This window comes from Artibeus jamaicensis, unplaced genomic scaffold (genome assembly GCF_021234435.1).
Source record: "Artibeus jamaicensis isolate MK-2021 breed Jamaican fruit bat unplaced genomic scaffold, CSHL_Jam_final contig_585, whole genome shotgun sequence".
NCBI lineage: Eukaryota > Metazoa > Chordata > Mammalia > Chiroptera > Phyllostomidae > Artibeus > Artibeus jamaicensis.
Window position 1 is genome coordinate 4,946,681 of NW_026521894.1, and position 18,533 is coordinate 4,965,213.

The window sequence follows — 18,533 nt, forward strand, 5'->3', positions numbered from 1 at the left end:
TACAGATGTCCCCATTCTCCCCACCCCCACTTTGCTTTCCTCCACCCAGTTCCCATTCACCCTTCCCTCTGGCCAGCACCACACTGTTGTGCATGTCCATGGGTCACGCATATATGTTCTTTGGCCAATCCCTTCACCTTCTTTTGTCAGTTTCCCCCTCCCCTCTCTCCTCTGACAGATGACAGTTTGTTCTGTTCCATGTCCGTTTGTATTTTGTCAGTTTATTTTTGGTATATGGACTGTTTTATATCCTTCAGAAAGCTAACGCAGTTACGGAATTCCAACTCTGACAGTTTCTTGAAATGTTACTGTTAAAACTCTCCTGCTTGGCATAAAACTATGACCCAGCTGTCTCTGTAAGGAAGTGATTTCTGTTGCCTAAGTTACAAACTGAAACACTTTTTTTTTACCCCTGGGTGTTCCTGTGCCTTTGGAATGCTTTTTGTATTTATGCAGCTAAGTTAGAACACAGGAACCACGGGGATGCACGTTGATCAGTGGTCTGGCACGCTTGGGCCAGGGCAGAGTCGGCAGGAATCCAGCCCTGCCAGACCGGCTTGCCACGGATCTTGTGCTGCAAACCTGATCATTTCTGCAAGCTGTGTGAAAGAATTCCCCATCAGGAATTATTTTAAATTTCATAACATTTTTAAAAATGGCAGAACTAATAGAACAGCTGAAAAATAAGGTGTGTGCAAAAAGCTCACTTTTATTATTATTATTTAAAAAAAATTTTGCAATTGTGAAGGAGCAGGTGGTTGGGTGAGGAACACAAAAGCCCTGGAAATGTGGTTCAGTTGTCTAAACAGGGTGGGACAGTGGGCTAATTAAAATCAGACAATGGGTCATTTTGAAAGCCTCTAATAAAACATTTATTCAGATGTTATCATGTGTATGTCTGCATTCGAACAGTCACGTTTTGAGTTTACAAGGCATTGCCTACTCAGAAAAAGTTTTTCATTGTGGGTTTGGTTTTCTTTTTAGACTCTTGCTAGGCTGGTGAAGGGGGTTAGTTGGTAATGTTAACAAGCAACATGCAAAGCGCTGTGCTATGAGAGTGAGCAAAACAGTGCACCAGGGTAGACACTGATTCCCTTTATCAACCTTGCAAACCTGACAGACAAAGCGATTATTTCATTCTGCTGGCAATTCAGAAAAAAGCAGGAAGGGCAAATGACATGTACATATTAAAGAAAAAATATAGTTTTCATAAGAGAACACAGAGAGAAAAGGTACTGCTGAAAAATAAAAAAATAATATAAGAGAAATAACACGCTGGCCGATAACACGCTGGCCACGTCATGACAGTTTGCCTTGCCCAGACAAGTGTGAAAATCTTACTAAGGCTGGAACACATGGTAGGATAGGTTCAACTTATGAGATTTGAAGGGATGAAAAATAATTTTCATGGTGAATTTTAAGAATTCAGAGGAGGGCATGAATATTTCTTGTGATGGCAGTGGTACAGACTCTGCTGCCCTCACAGGCATTCAGTGGTTGGGACTCCTGCTGACCACAAACTCAATATCGTGTCCATGTGCTCTGCTCTTCGATTTGATAATGTGGTGATGGCAGCAATGGCTGTGACTTCTTCCTTGAATTTATGCATGGCCAACTTCCTAGGTTTAAGGCATGGATAATCAGCTTTTTTATTTACATCAGTTTCTTTCCAGTCTGCTTCTTTCTTCTTTGGGCCTTTTAATTGTTGATAGCACTACTATTAGAATACTGCAATATATAAGTTGTTCAAGTTTTAGCAGGGTTTAGAGGTTATATCTTGATTAAAATTAAAATTTTTATGTTAGTCAAGGCTTTCCTACATCTTTTGTATAGATTACTAAAAATCAGCTTTGTACTTAAGAATTGAATCCATTAGTGATCCCTCTCTTCCTATCTCTTCTCATACTTTCATAAGGGAAGAGAATGAGGAAATTACCCTCCCCTTTCCATAGTGGCTATTATATTTATTAAGAATATACATAGGATCGTTAGCGTGTAAGACTATGAGAGAATGCTGGATACGATGGAGGTTGGGAAAGCATCTAATTGGTGAGTCACTGGAGACAGCAGGTAAAAGCTGATAAGCTCTATGCTTTCTTGGGCTCAGATATCCCTTCAAGACCTCAAAAGGCATCAACTTCATTTCTGATACCATTTCTGCCTTCTAAGTGGGAGAAGTAGCAGTTGACATACAATCCCAGGCATGAGCCATGGATTACCCGCCTCTCAGGTCAGCTTGGCAATATTCAGAAAAGAAGTCACACTTCATTAAAAAAAAGGATAGCAGGAGAGTAAACTTCAGGCAAGAAGAAAAGGTCAGCACTAAAGGGGTTCAGTGAGGTAGGCCCTGGAGGTCTCTAGGAGAACAGCAAAGAGCTTCATGTAAGTTCAGTGTGTAGAACCTAAGAGACCAGGGGTTCAGGAGTGGTGGGGAATGACAGAGAGGAGCGATATTCTGGAAGCAGGCTCTGGGATGGAACTAGAAATAGGTTCTAGAAAGAAATTAAGGACTTCTTGCACCTAGATATCTGAGTATCATAGGAAAGAAAGGCTTTGGTTCTAATTTGATCTGAGCAGCCTACAGAATCACTGCAGGATGGACAGGGAGACAGACATGAAGTGGAGAAGGAGCAAGAGGCATGACTAGAGCCCAGCCTTGTGTGTGTAACGTGAAGGGTGAAGTGAGCACTGAGCAGAGGAACTAAGCAAAGTGGGAATTCCAAAACTAGTCCTTCCTCGGACCAGAAGTGTCCACTCAAGAAGGCAGTACTTTAGGTAAAATAAAGACCTTGGAGTCCAAAAACCTGAGTCCAAATTTAAGCTTCACTGCTTTCTGTGAGTCTTAGTTTCTACATCTGAAAAATAGATGAGTGCCACCCTCTTGCCACTGCAGGGCTTCTTGTTGGTAAATGGTATATATTTAGAAGTGGATACCTGAAAATATTGTAAAGTTTCTATTTAGGAGCCTAGCATTAAATAATAAGTATTATTATTATTTATTATTTATTATTATTATTATTATTAAGAATGTATATTTCTCCAGAGAGAACTGAGATGATAGAAGGGGACCCAGGCCTAGAAGTCACCCCAACTGTGCCACCTGCGCTGACCTTTGACCAGATATGAAAGTAAGTGTCATGACATTTGCACTCTACATAATTGTTCCTGTGCTGTATGTGATTTTTCTGTTCCCTATTTTTCTGGAAAACTCAATCTGCAAAACTTTAGTGGAACTAGAGGAAAGGGAACTTCTCTTTCTTAGAAGAATGAGAGTGTTTAGCTTGGCCTTGGAAGTTGGGGCTTGGGGTGCCAGTGGATGGAACACGGGAAAAACTATAGGGTCAGGATGGGAAAGGGCCGTAGTCAGTAGGGAGAAGGGGAAACGTGAAAACACTCTTAATACCAGTCTCCTGCCATCTGTACCATTCATAATATTATGCAATTCTTTGTAATTGAGGAAATATAGGTTTAAAAAAGTAACATTACTTCTTAAGTCAACAAACTGATTTAAATGTTAGAATTTTTATTTCCCTCTTCCTACTATTTGAAGTTGGAGTTTTCATAAAGCAGTTGCCCATGATTGGGAAGTATAATACTTGGTTCATTATCCAAGACTCGTTAAGTCTTTGGATATTAAGACTGCAGAGTGAGAGCAGTTGGATTTATATCAATGAAATGCACCAAGTTGGAGCTTCAGCTCTAGCCATTTTCAGAACGGAGGAGGGTGGCATTTCTGAGTCAGAATAAAAAGTAAGGCTGCTAACTGTGGCTTCTGCTGCTTTATTGTTCCGTTCTTCACAGTGAGTCAATTCCAACTTACAAAAGGCACCCTGTGGCCGTTTAACAGTTTGATTTCTTTATATTTTGTTAGAATCTATAGTAATGTAAACAGGGGGTATCTAACTGCAAAGGCTGCTATGTAGAGATGTCCACAGTCTTGTGAATATCTCCTTTTGCACAGCATACTTTCACTGGAATGTTATCAAGTGGTGCCATGTTCCAGGTGCTATAAACACTGTAAGAGCTGCCATTTCTTGACCACTTACACCATGCTATGTACCAGCTGTACCAAGGGCTTTATATACATCATCTAATTTCATTTTCGCGACAACTTTATGGTGGAATCACTATCCCCACTTACATGGGCAGAAACAGCCCCAGAGAAGTTAGATCACTTTCACATAGTGGAGTCAGATTGTCAGTCTGTCTGAGGCCTAAACACAAGCTCTTAACCACTCTATCACACTACTGTTCCTCTCTGGCTCAAGACTCCACAGGGAACAAATGGGAATAGAAAGACATCAGCCAGTTGAAGAAGAGATTTAAGAAAATAAACAGTCATAATGCAATGTCATAAATATTTTAGCAGATAAATATACTGGAGTCTGAGGGAGTAGAGGGGAGTGTCTGGAAGACCTTAGCAGGCAAGGCTAGCCCTGAATTTTGAAGGGTCATGCACCAGGTCAGGCCTCTCAACCTTCTCTTTCAGTGTACCCTGCACACCAGATTGTCCACCTGCTGCACATCACAGACAGATGCCCCTCACTGCTAGACCACTCTGTGTTCTGTTGGGACTTTCACCCTGCCTCACTGCTCACTTGAGTTATCTTGTGCCTTCAAGGTTTATCCCAAGGCTCATCTTTTTTGAAGAGGTCTTTTGCCACCTGCCCTGTCCATGCTTTACTCACACTCTTCTAATCCCCCACATATTCAGTGATGGCCACTATCACATGTTTGGCACTTGGAGCAAAGCCATCATTTTATTTTTAATCACTTATTTCACATAGGATTTCTTTTCCCACAGCTGGACTGTACATTTCTTCAGGTCAATCAGTTTCTTACATCACTTTGAATTCTAATGTTCCTTTTGTACAGTCAGTAATTAATAACAGTAGCATTGATTGAGCATATACTGTGTGATAAGCCCTTAACAAATATTAAATCTAACCCTTATGACACTGTGCAAGGCAGGTATTATCTTCCTTTGACAGCAAGATTAAGTCATCATACAGCTGCCAAGTGGCAGAGCTGGGATTTGAATTCAGGTCACCTGGATCCAGAGCCCAAACTCTTCACCATGCCATGCTGTCCGTGTGGTGGTTGATGAGCTCCAGACCAACCTAAGTGCTGTGGGTTCCCAGGTGACAGCAGTCTCACATGTCAGCTCAAAGGTGCTTCATCGTGGCTCTGAGCTAGTTTGCAGAGACTCGGATCTATTTTAAATCCTAAACAGTGGCATGGGAACATGTGAAACATGAGTAACAGTAATAAAGAGGATAAAGAAATAGTATAAACTATTAAAAGTTTGAGTATTATAATTGAGTACTGAAATGGGAGGAATCTAACTCATCTTTCAGAGAGGAGCTCCAAGAGCAGAAAGGATTTGCCTAAGACCACTGAGAGCCACAGGGAGGGTTCAAACAGACCTAGGAAGGGTTGATTTCTCCTTTGATATGAAGAGATGTCTTGGATGCTTTTTCCAAATTTCAGAGAAATCAAAGAAACTTCGAGATGCTATAATATACAGTCTCCAATTTTTGTGTACTATTTAAAGTATTTCACAAGAAATCCAAATGCAAATCATAGATACGGATGTCACAATATTTACACGCAGTGGTGACCGAAGTGGGCCTGTGTTTGGTGCCACAAAACAACAGCTGGACATTGAACTAAACAAATCACTAACCAGCAGTCCTGATAGCAAAGCAGGCAGGCCTCAGGCATGGAGCTGGCAGTGCACATCTGCTCCACAGTTAGACTTTACCCACTTCCCAACCAAGATCAAACACTTCCAGTTATTCTGTGCCATAAATGCATAGACTGTCTGTTCCTCCCCATTTCCCCATCAGTATGTATTATTGTCATACTTCTTTCTGTGCATGAAATGGTTTTGTTACAAAAATACTTAGGAAAGATTTTAATCATGATGCCCAGCTAACAATATGGTCTTATCTTATGTGTCCTTGATGGGAGATTTTAGCAGCTAATTTAAATGTTGATATTTAGGAAAATATAGAAAAAAGAAAATAATTGTTAGTAATTGTGATTTGAACAGCAGATACTCAGGGTTGGTATAAAAGAATCATGGCAAGTGAAAATAACTAAATTTTGGTGTGTATATGTGTAATATGTATAATTCAAGACTGATATAATCCAAATATATTTCCCACTTGGGATGCATTCCTTCAATATTTTCCTCAGTTCAGACTTTTTAAAGAACCAGAAATCTTCACTTATTTTCCCTCATGTTTATGTAAAATATTAAAGTAAATTTCACAGCTATTTCCTTATTATTCAGCACCATCACATTTTGATGGCTGATCACAGCAGGACAGCTATTAGCATGTCCATACCACCCCCTCCCCATAAAAAAGAAATAAAACCTCCCCAACCCCCCCAAATACATTGAACATCAAAATCCTGATTCCAGGTTCATTTCAATCTCCTTCAAACTAACTGCACTGTTGCCCTTTTCCACGACACAATTTTAATTCCAAACAGACTTTCATTCTTTACTCAATAGGTTTAAAAGTATTTCCCCTCATGCCAACTGTTGTATATTCAATGACTTTAAATGAACCTTTACCATAGCTTAAAATTGATTAGAAAGCTCAATAGCTTGCAAATTGTTCATTGAATTTCAAATCAAAACGAAAAATTATGGTTAATAGGCTTAGTATTTATTTGTCTTGTTATTCTTCCCCCCTCTGCTATATATAACTGAGAGTTCATTGAATTTTGTTACATTATTAAAATTTTTCAATGATTAGCCTTTATGGAACTCAATTAAAATAGTGTAACTGAAAAACCCCCCACAACCTACACCTACATCAAAAGTTTAATTATATATACTTTTTGGTACTAGAGGTTAATGAATGGCTCATATTTTAAATATCCTGATAGAAGATTTGGTAGAGTAGTAAGGAATAACAGAAAAGTTTTAGAAAGAATAGGAAAAACCATTATTTAGAAACATATCCACAATAACAGCGTGAAACCACAGGATTATGGCTACAATCTACAGAAGTGGTTTTAAATGGAGTCTTTGGTGGAAGTCTTTTTTGATGGGAGGGATTGTTTTCCCCTTTGATTCTTGCTGCAAAGACGTGAAAAACATCTCGTGGTGTCACAACAGATGCTCTCAGAGAAACTATGTAAAGCTGGATCTGCACAACCTGTGGAAACTTATGATAGTGTTGCTGTAAAGAGCAGAGCAGCAACTGAGACGTTAGATAGGAACTTCCTAAGATACTTATTCAGGGTGACATAGTTTCATTAATATATGTGCAGTAGCTTCCTAGGGCTGCTGGTAAAAAACTAGCAGATACTGAATGGTTTAAAAAGACAGAAATTTATTTTTTCACAGGCCAGAAGTCCGAGTCAAGGTGCTGGCAGGGCTGTGCTGCCTGTAGGACTCCGGGGAGAACTCGTTCTTTGCGTCTTTCAGATTTCAATGGCTGCCCTCATTCCTTGACTTGGGGCAGGTGGCATCACGTTGCCTCTTTCTCTTCTGTGTGTCTCTTTCAAATTCATCCTTACAAGGATATATGTGGTTGCTAATCCAGGGAAGCTCCTTCAAGAACCTTGATTTAATCGCTCAATTTGCTATACAAGGCAACATGCATAGGCTCCACAGATTTGACCTGGGGTATTTTGGGGGTCCATTTTTGGCCCAGCACAATATATATGGTGAAATCGCATGGTAGGATCTCCCATCTCCTCCAGTTAGCCTTTCACTGGCTATAATCTATCTTGTTAATAGCAAATTTTGAACTTGTGTAAAGTTGGCTCCCCTGTCTGAAATAGTCTAAGAATCATTGACTCAGTGTCTCCTCATGTATTGGAATGAGAATTAAGAGGTATTCTTATTATTACCCATGCAGTTAGAGCCCCCAAATGCCTGCCGATGATGTGATCCTCCATAATTCCTGCTTTTTGGTCATCAAGAGCGAATGGTTACTGAATACAATATCCTTCTTGGGATATAGATATTCTAGAATGGTGGTTGAGAAGATGAAACATGAGCAGATAGACAGTAAAGTCATTTTATTAAGATACCTAAAGTCCAAATAACCACATTTCAACTTTATATGCATTTAATTATTCACATTTAAAAGGCTATTGATGTGACATACGAGTAAGATGCTAGCATGGAGACATTGGGTAATGTATGTAAACAAGGTTAAGGCCAAGTTCATATGACTTACATACTTTATTTGAAATTTATTTATTTATTTAAAAAATTTATTTAGTTATTTTTTTTCCTGCGGATATGTCTGAGTTTATTTAATTTTTATTTTATTTTTTTATTGATTATGCCATTACATTTGTTCTATTCCCCCCCCATGCCCCTCCACCCTGCACACCCCTCCCCTATCATTCCCCCCCTTTAGTTCATGAACACGTGTCTCAAGTTCTTTAGATCCTGTATTTCCCCTACTATTCTTACCCTTCCCCCTATCCATTTTCTATCTACTGTCTATGCTACTTATTTTCTGTACCTTCTCCCCCCTTCTCCTCCTCCAACTCCCCTGTTGCTAACCCTCCATGTGATCTTCATTTCTATGGTTCACTCCTGATCTAGCTGTCCTCTTAGTTTACTTTTGTTCTAGGTGTGGTTGTTGATAACTGTGAGTTTGCTGTCCTTTCACTGTTTATCTTTTTTATCTTCTTTTTCTTAGATAAGTCCCTTTAACATTTCATATAATAAGGGCTTGGTGATGATGAACTCTTTGAACTTGACCTTATCTGAGAAGCACTTTACCTGCCCTTCTATTCTAAATGAAAATTTTGCTGGATAGAGCAATCTTGGTTGTAGGTCTTTGGATTTCATGACTCAGAATACCTCTTTCTAGCCCCTTCTTGCTTGTAAGGTCTCTTTTGAGAAATCCACTGACAGTCTGATGGGAACTTCTTTGTAAGTGACTGTCCCCTTATCTCTTGCTGCTTCTAGAATTCTCTCCTTCGTTTTAATCTTGGCTAATATAATTATGGTGTGCTTTGGTGTGTTCCTCCTTGGGTCCACCTTCTTTGGGACTCTCTGAGCTTCCTGGATTTCCTGGAAGTCTATTTCCTTTGCCAGAATGGGGAAGTTCTCTTTTATTATTTGTTCAAATAAGGTTTCCACTGGTGGCTGTTCCTCTTCCCCTTCTGGTACCCCTATAATTCGAATGTTGGAGCATTTAAAGATGTCCTGGAGGTTCCTAAGCCTCTCCTCATTTTTTAAAAATTCTTGTTTCTTCATCCTTTTCTGTTTGGTCATTTTTTCCTTCCTTCTGGTCTACTCCCTTGATTTGAGTCCCAGTCTCCTTTCCATTACTATTGGTTTCCTGTGCATTACCATTAATTTCAATTTAGTTTAGCCTTCATATGTTCCTCTAATTTGTGACTAAAGTCAACCAGTTCTGTGAGCATCCTGATCCCCAGTGTTTTGAACTGTGCATCTGATAGGTTGGCTATCTCTTTGTCACTTAGAAGTATTGGCTCTGGGGCTTTGAGCTGTTCTGCTTGAGCCATAATGTTTTGGTCTGTTTGTGCCTGTTATGTATGAGGGATGGAGGCTTAGGTGTTCACTGGGGTGGGTCAATCCAGTCGCTAGGTTGTGACTGGGGGTGGGGTCAGAGAGGGAGCAATGGCATTTGTTGGGCTCTCTCTCAGATTTTGGTCCCCTGTGCTGCTTCTCATAAGCAAATTGGGCCCTTCTGGTGCTGGTTCCTGGGTGGATGGGCTTGTGTACATTCTAGGACCCTGTGTGTCTCTCTGACAAACTCTCCTGTGAAACTGGGTGCCTCTCCCAATGCCTCAATCCCTGAAAGTTTTTCCAATTGGTGCTTTTAGGTTTTATATCTTGTTGCTGGGGCCCTGGGTTGCATGGTCTGTCTCACTGACCATTTTAAAACCTGCCTGGTTTGTCTGTATGTAAAAGTGTGTGTGGAGTCAGCCAGCAGCCATGTGCACCTCACTGGGTTTGCTTGTTTTTTTCCTGTGCCGGGGTTGCCAACCACCGCCTCTTCCTGCCTGGACCCCTCTCTGCTGGCCATGGACTCCACCCCTCTTACTGGTCTGGATGAATGGTTCCTTGTTGTCGGACTTCAGTACATTTCAATTTTCTGTCTCTTCTGGTTGTGTTTTTGTTTGTGAATATTTGTTGTCCTTAAATTTGGTTGTGTGAGGAGGTACAGTATTTCCACCTACGCCTCCATCTTGGCTGGAAGTCCTGACCTATGTATTTGATGTGTAAGACTAAGTGTCACAGTTAGAGCTGGTTTGAACTTTCCTAGTCTGAGAAGTTCTTTCTACATAATATAGTTTCTTACGTTTTGATTTTCTTTATTGGCATGTGCCATGTTCTGAATATTTGTGTCCTCCCCAAATTCATATGCTGAAATTCTAATGCCCAGTGAGATGGCATTAGGAGGCGGGGCCTTCCCTTGGGGGTGATTAGATTATGAAGGCAGAGCCCTCACGAATGGAGTAGTGCCTTTATACAAGAGGTCCTAGACAGCCCCATAAGCCCCATGTGAGAATACGGTGAGAAGTGTACAACCGGAGGAGGACCTCACGAGAACAAGACCATGCTGGCAGCCTGGTCTTAGACTTGCAGCCTCCAGAACTGTGAGGAATGTTTGCTGTTTATAAGCTACCCAGTCTGTGGTGATTTGTTATAGCAGTTCAAATGGACATGACAGCATGAATGAGAGACTTTTCTACTCTAGTCCACATCAATTTTTCCCTTTAAAAGGAATATGGAATTAGGAGTCAAAAAACCCACTACTTGCTAACTGCAACTTGGAAACAATTCCTTTTTCTTGTTCTCAACTTTTTAGTCTGTAAGATGGGAAACCATGTCAATATCAATGTCACAGAATTAGTGTGTCTATCAAATGAGATACACATAAGGAAGTGCACTTTAAGTTGTTCTTATATAAGTAGTATTATAGTTTTCATATCACATGGCCATGCAGCCTGGTCTTTTGTCTTTAGCATTCAGCCTAGTGCATGACTATATGGTCTTATATCTTTTTAGTGTATAAGTATTTTTCTTTTCTACCAGGTTATTTGGTGTTTAATGGCACAGGCTATGTATCGTGCATTTCTTGTAGCCACTTGTGCTGTAAACACTTTCAATGTCACTGGGTCAGCGAGCTTTTTTCTGGGTAAAGGTAAGAACTGTGGCTGTGCAGTGTGAGGCTTGAACGCTTGCTCTTTGCTTGATGGCAAAGTTCCCAAAGTGTGATGTGTAAAGAATCACCCAATGAGCTGGTAGAAGTGACCATTCCTTGGCTTTAGCCCAATAACTCTATGTTAGTGGATGTGAGACAGGGACCAGGAATCTGCATTTTAAATAAAATAATGTGGCTTATTTTTGTTTTTATATTGGTATAGTTTTTAAAAAGCAAAAATATCAAAAAAGAACACACTATTTGATAGTTACATATCTTGAACAAGAAGTCATGTTAAGTAATTTTTAAAGAAAAATATATTTATATCCACCATTTGGACGTACACCTTCTGGTCTTTCCATGTAAGTCTGTCGGGTACAGGTATTGATAACAATGCCAGAGACTGAATTACATCCTCACTCACACTGCAAAGATACACTGTTTGTTCCTTGATTAGGGTGTTATCCTTATTGTGACTTTTGTCTTCCCAATTGACAGTTCTCCTGGAACTTTCATTTAGTTGTACAATTTTAGCTACAGTTGTGGCTGAGCAATTCACACGACTTCTGTGAAGCTGTGGTTCATTTACAGAAGACTCTGAATCTCTTTCCCCCACCCCTTCCCCAGTCTCATAGATTAGTATGGATATATATTTTTTATCCTCGCTGAAGGACAATTTTTCATTGCTTTCTTTAGATTTCTCTTTATCAGTTAAGCTCTATCTGTTGAACTAGAAGAGAGGAGGTAGTTTAAAAGAAAAGCAGGCAGAAAATATGCAGCCAAAGGTGTTCTTGGAAAATCAGATCTGGGACTGTTGATTTAAGACATGCCCTAGAAGTTTGGTTTGGGAGCAGTGCTGGAACTGGTGCTGGCATTCAGAGCAGACGCGCTGGAAGAACTGATGCCCATGTGTGCCAGCCCTTGTGCTGGCTGCTGTGCGTGTTGCTCCAGTTGTCCCTGGTTGCCTGCTCTCATGTCCTGCACCCAGCAATGCCTGACAGATGCCTGACAGTCACGCGGTTATATTTTACCCAATAGGGTAACAGTTATACATCCATCTTGATAGCCAAATGTTTCCATTCTAGGGTCATTTTTATTTTAGAGCATTGGATGCCCTTATTTGGACATTATAGGCACAGAGCAGGGCTATTTATGAAGACATATCTGGTAGATAAAGGCTTTAGACTTAAGACATCTCTTACTAAGATTCATCTTTTGTTTTTGAATTTTTATTAAATTTATTGGGGTGACACTGGTTAATAAAATTACATAGGTCTTAAGTGTACATTCTGTAATACACCGTCTGTATGTTGCACCATGTGTTTACCACCTAACGTCAAATCCTCTTCCATCACCATATATTTGGCCTCCCTTTCCCTCTGGTAACCGCCACACTGTTGTCTTCGTCTCTGAGTTTCAGTTTTACACCCTACATATGAGTGCAGTCACAGGGTTCTTGGCTTTCTCTGTCTGACTTACTTCGCTTAACATGATATTCTCAAGGTCCATTCATGTTCTCGCAAATGGCGGTATTTCATATTTTCTTATGGCTGAGCCCTACTTGGATTTTAAAATCGGATTTTGTGTGTTACGAGAGGACTCTTCTAAGTTGTCTTTATCAAGTTTAGAGTGAGAAGTGATAAAGGTCAGCTTTATTTTCACCAACTGAGCCTTTGTGAATTCATGACTGAGGGGATGTGAAAAGTGAGGACATATTTTTTTTTCATTGCCACTAGTTGTAGTAGTCAGCCAATACATTTGTAGGGCTCTTGGAATGCTTACTTGTTGCTTGACAGATGTGCCATAGTGTTAATAATGGTAATTATATAGTAAGTGCCGTTGAGGGAAGGCTTTTCGATCTAGATATCAGACTCAAGAGGTGAGAGGTTGGTGTGTAAATAAAGGGAGAGGGGAGATAACTAACCTTAATAGAAGACTTACCCCCCCACCCCCACCAAAGACTTCAGAATGTATTAAATTAAGACTTACATTAAATCTTGAATTACTCGTTTGCCTGGATCGTTTTTCTGCCAGTAGATCTTTGACTGTGTGCTTCACTCTTACACCTTGATACACTCGTTTGCTGTAGTCTCCTGGGACTTAAGAAAATAGAATAGTAACAATCAAATGTGGATGGAGTGATTAGGTTAACCTCCGGAGGGAGGTGTTCAGAGTTGATCATTGTGATGCTATTTTCTCATTAAAGTAACCTAAGAAAAAGAAGATAAAAAAGATGCACAGTGAAAGGACAGCAAACTCACAGTTATTAACAACCACACCGAAAACAAAAACAAAGTAAGAGGACAGCTAGATCAGGAGCAGAACCATAGAAATGAAGATCTCAAGGAGGGTTAGCAACAGGGGAGTGGGAGGAGGAGAAGGGGGGAGAAGGTACAGAGAATAAGTAGCATAGATGGTAGGTAGAAAATAGATAGGGGGGAGGGTAAGAATAGTATGGGAAATATAGAATCTAAAGAACTTGAGACACATGGTCATAAACTAAAGGGGGGAATGGTGGGGGAGGGGTGTGCAGGGTGGAGGGGAATGAAGGGAGGAAATAGAAAAACTGTAATGATATAATCAATAAAATATATTAAAAAATAAAGTAATAGATGTTTTTTTATTCCTACCTGAAGATATATTTTTATTGGCTTTATAGAGAGGGACGGGGAAGAGAGAGAGACAGATAAAGAGAAACATGGATGTTAGAAAGAAACATTGATTGGTTGCCTCTCATACATGCCTCTATGGGGATCAAACCTGTAATCTGGGTATGTATCCTGACTGGGAATTGAACCCGCAACCTTTTGGTATATGGGACGATGCTCCAATCAACTGAGTGGCCAGGGCAATAGGCTTGAATTTGAAGAGGCTTCAAAAAAGGTCATTTATTTTTATCTCCTGGTCCTTAATGGAAACTCATCCACACTCTGATTAAGAAACACTACTCCATCTCCTACACAATTGTTCTAAGTGTCCCCTTCTTTGTACTCTGGTTTGTCAAGATTTACTCAAGGAAGACTTAAAATTTGTGCTTTCCTTGCATGATCATGGATTGGATACAACTGGGAATAATGCTTCTTAACACCTGATGCAAAAGTCAGATTTGCATGATTTAGGTTACAGTGTGACCGTATTCCTGCCGCATCATGTTGCTACCAGGTGTGGGTGAGCAGGTCAACTGGACTGTTTTGGGAAGATTATGTTCTTAAGGAGACAGCGATTTGTTTCTGTATGTATTTTTTTAATTTTTGAAAGTACACTGATTCAACATGAAGAGTTGCTGTTTTGAAACTAGGCCAAGGATAAGGGAAGAGTCATTCATTCATTTAACAAATACTTATTGAGCACTTACCACATGTAGTTATTGAACATATTATAGTGCTTGACAATTTACATGTATTACTTCATTTGATCCATTATGTCATTTTACAGATGAAGAAACTTAGGTTGGGGACTAAGTTATTTATTGGCTAAGGTATCATACTCAACTAATAACCAGACTTAGCAGCTACAATCCAGACATAGGTCAAGTTGTAGCTCTAACGACCTGAGAGTTTCCTACTTTTACCCTGATGAAATACAGAGATATAACAGATGATAAGAGAAAATGTCCCCCCAACATTCTGAAATTGTCAGCACTGCTTTTGGGAGAAGTAAGTTCTTTTCACAAGGATGATCAAACAAAGACAGGAGACCCTTTTTCTTTGGATTATTACAGAAAATATTTAAGCCCTGAATTAGTAGTTAGCTAGAGGGATTATAAGACATTTTCTAATTATGATACCGTTGTTCTGTAGAAGGTTGGATGGATTTGATTCACTGAGGTGTTGCTGGCTTACCAGCAATTACAGTGGCACAGACTTCAGCATCGTGTGTCTGGCAGACCCTACTAACGTTCATATGTATTAGGTATCTAACCAAACTATTATGCAATCTGGCTGAGTTTGTACGTAGGCTAGCATGTATCTGACTTAAGAGCCAAAGCTCATTACAAAGAGAGTGAGAGGAGGGAGGAAAGGACGAAACCAAACCCGAACCAGAGGCGGAGTGATGCGCTGGAAGGAAAGGCCGCTGGCCCTGCGTCTGCGCTGCACGGCTGCGTGCTAGTCACTGGCTTGGGACAGTCCTGATGGTTTGGCCTCAGTGTTGTCATCTGCAATAGGGGTATAATAACTCCATAGTTGACTTCAGAGTTTTATCATGTATGTATATGAAAATGCTCTGAAAACTACCAAATTTTATACAAAGCACCTGTACAAAATGGAGGAAAAAAAATCTAGGTTCCAAGACAATTTATTATTTAATACAGATAATGCACACATAACCTAATTTTAGCAAAACAAAGTTATTTGAATGATCCCTTGGGTCTAAATTTGACAGGAGTTGAACTATATATCTTTTAATTAAAGTAGCTTGAAGTACACCTTTCAAATCAGCCTAAAATTTAAAGCTTAATGACCTTAATGATGGATTTTCCAAAGACATCTAAGTGTTGCTCCTAGAATTATGTGTGATGTCTTACCCTTTAGAAAAGCTTAAAGCTGTATTTATTCATCAGTTATTTGTTGAATGTATTCTGTGTCAGGCATTGTGTCAGAAGTGGGGATACAAAAGAACATGCTCTCAAGTGGGAGTAGAGAAATACTTATAATGAGAAAATAATTATAATGCAAGGTGCTAAGTACAACAAGGGAAATACGCCCCGGATAGTCAGAGAAACAGACCGTGTCCGTCCTCTGTGTGTGGGTGGGAGCTGGGGAAGGCGGGGTGACACCGAGCTGAGACCAGGGTTCTGCGGAGGCGGCAAAGTGGGCAGGGACGTTCAGGCGTAGAGGGCAGCATGGGCGACGGCTGCAGGCACGGACAGAGAGGCGGGTGAGGGAGGATGTGGCAGGCAGTGCGCCTGGGGAAATAATATGAGCGGGGCTCGGTCATGAAGTTTCTTGTGTGAAGGAGTTTGGACTTCATCCTGTCCAGACGAGGTCACAGAGGCACTGGCGGCTGTTGAGCGTGGGGGTGCCGTGGTTAGATTTACGTTTTGTATAGATTTATCTGGCAGCTCTGTGAAGGATGGATTTAAAAATCCCCAAAACACGGGGAGATCAGGCAGGAAGATTCTAGAATAATTCAAGCAAGAGATAATGGGGTCTGAGTAGAGGTAGTATAGGAGAACAAGGAGCAGGTGGATTTGGAAGTTATTCATATGTGGGAGGGAAAGGAGACGGAAAATTCAAGGGTAAGTCTTAAGCTTCCTCCATGGGTTCGCTCTGAACACACAAGGTAGAAGCCATCACACTGTTGATGGTGAGGAAACCAGGAAAGAGGATGAAATCTCTTGGGGAGCATTTGAGAGGCAGAGTCACAGGATGGCACACACAGAAACAGCATGTGTCAGGCACCCTGGAATAAACGAGCCAGGCCATATCCAAGGGCTGAAAGGATCAATATCCTGGAAACTCCTAGAACACTGATTCCTGAAACTCTGGTTGTGAAGCTCTGGACTAAGTGGTCAAAGATGGAAACCTGGGGAACGTCCTTATTTGGAGGGTTGTCAGAGGATGAGAGAGTCCTGTGGAGATGAAATGGTTGAAGAAAAACCAGGAAAAACCAGGGACATAAGATATCACAGAATTCGGGGGAGGAGATTAAAAAAAAAAAAAGGAAAAAGCATGAGATGTAGCAGAATGATCCAGGAAGATAAAGACAGCAAAGCAGCCATTGTTTTCTATTGCTCTCAATTTGGTGGCTGGTGTTAGACTTGATTAATGGCAATTGTGAACATGTAGAACAGCTAGAGCCTTGTTCTGTGATACCTCTTACCTCATCTCCTAATACTCTTTCCTTTGCAGATAATGATGTCAAGGGAAGAGGTGGAGACAGGGAGGGAAACAACTTCTTGAAGTTTGGATGACACAGGGCAGCAGGACATTGGATCATAACTAGAGAGAACTACAGTGTCAAGGAGAGGTTTGCTTATGGTTTTATATCCATTTATGTGCTTATGGGTGGCAGAGATTCGAGGATATTTAAATAGGACAGATGAAGGAACTAAAGACTTAGGGAAGGGAGAAAATGATGGAATGATGTTTTGAAAAGGAAGGAAGAAATTGGGGTCAGGGGCACAAGTTGGTTCTCAACCTCTGAGGCTGAGATAATCTAGGGGGGAGGGGCAGTGGCTGGGTGGTACTCACAGTGATCAAGACCCCTTTAGTGCCCCTAGAAGCATCCTGGAGTAGGAGAATGACGCAAGTACTAAATGTCAGAACAAGGTAGAGGTCAAAGCTAGACAGATGAGCCGTAGCAAGAATGCGCACCAGTGGTCCTAGACATGTGATCTGCAGACCAGCAGCAACAACATCAGCTAGGAAAGGAGACATGCAGATTCTCAGGCCCTCCTCTAGATGTACTGAATCAGAGACGTAGGGGTGGGGGCCCAGAAATCCATGTTTTAATAAGCCCTCCTGGTAATTCTGATGAGAACCTGGGGTAAACATAGGAATAAGGACTTCAGATGAGGTTCCTCTGGAGGCAGGGCCAACTCTAACACAGGCATTCCTGGCTAAGCAAAAGGGGGAACACCTGACTGGTTGCCGGCAGGTGTGGACTCAGATCTGAGAAGGAGGAGAAGGTGGAAGTTGAAGAGGTTCAGGCTGGATCCTTTGTGTGTTTGCAGAAAGTCTTGGCTTCACTTTTTTCCCAAAGGGCTTTTTAATTGATGTTTTCAATCTGAATGATCTATTTATACTCTGTGTGTATGCCAAAAAGCTCAGAGGAAATACACCTATTCTAAATAAGTTTAACAAATAACCACACAGTCATGAATAGAGGGATAAAGTTCATGAGATGGCAAATAACCAGATCAACACTTCTGAAGTTTTGTCATAAAACAATCAGTCTTATGTACCAGTTGGTATTGCTTTGGTGCAAAGTATGGGGCTGTATGCCACAGGGGATGCAAAATAATTTTAGATTACATAACAGATGTCCTCAAAGAGATCCTATTTTAGTGAGAGAGACCAGGAATTTACATGTAAAAGAGTAGGGGAGGGAAAGGGGCATTTTTGATTGTTGATGAATGTTTTGTGGGAAAGGGTGGGACTTCAGTTGGATTTGGAAGAGTGCGGACAGGTTAGGAAGGAGGGAGAAAGGTATTTGAGACATCAGGCAGGGCATGAGCAAAGGCAGAGGCAGGAAGGAGCAAGGCTTGTGTAGAAAGGGTAAAGACTCATGTAATTGTGGTGGCTTAATCAAATAAAATACGTTATATATGGGGTAGGAACTTTGACTAGGATTAGAACTGCACATCTAAGGATCATCATTAAAACTATGGTAACTAAGGCTATGAAAATGAAGTTCTCCAAGGAAGTC

The 18,533-nt window shown here is 40.7% G+C and overlaps 1 protein-coding gene across 1 annotated transcript in view; it reads right to left on the reverse strand.

Moving 5' to 3' along the window:
* POU2AF2 (POU class 2 homeobox associating factor 2) overlaps positions 1-16,133 on the reverse strand; it is a 29,852-nt gene extending 13,719 nt beyond the window's left edge. Inside the window, exons 1-2 of the mRNA XM_053670404.1 lie at positions 15,890-16,133; positions 13,152-13,261 (exon numbers count right to left, since the gene is read on the reverse strand). Of these exons, the coding sequence (XP_053526379.1) occupies positions 13,152-13,261; positions 15,890-16,133 (354 nt within the window). The remainder of the gene's footprint in view (positions 1-13,151; positions 13,262-15,889) is intronic.
* Positions 16,134-18,533: the final 2,400 nt, after the last annotated feature.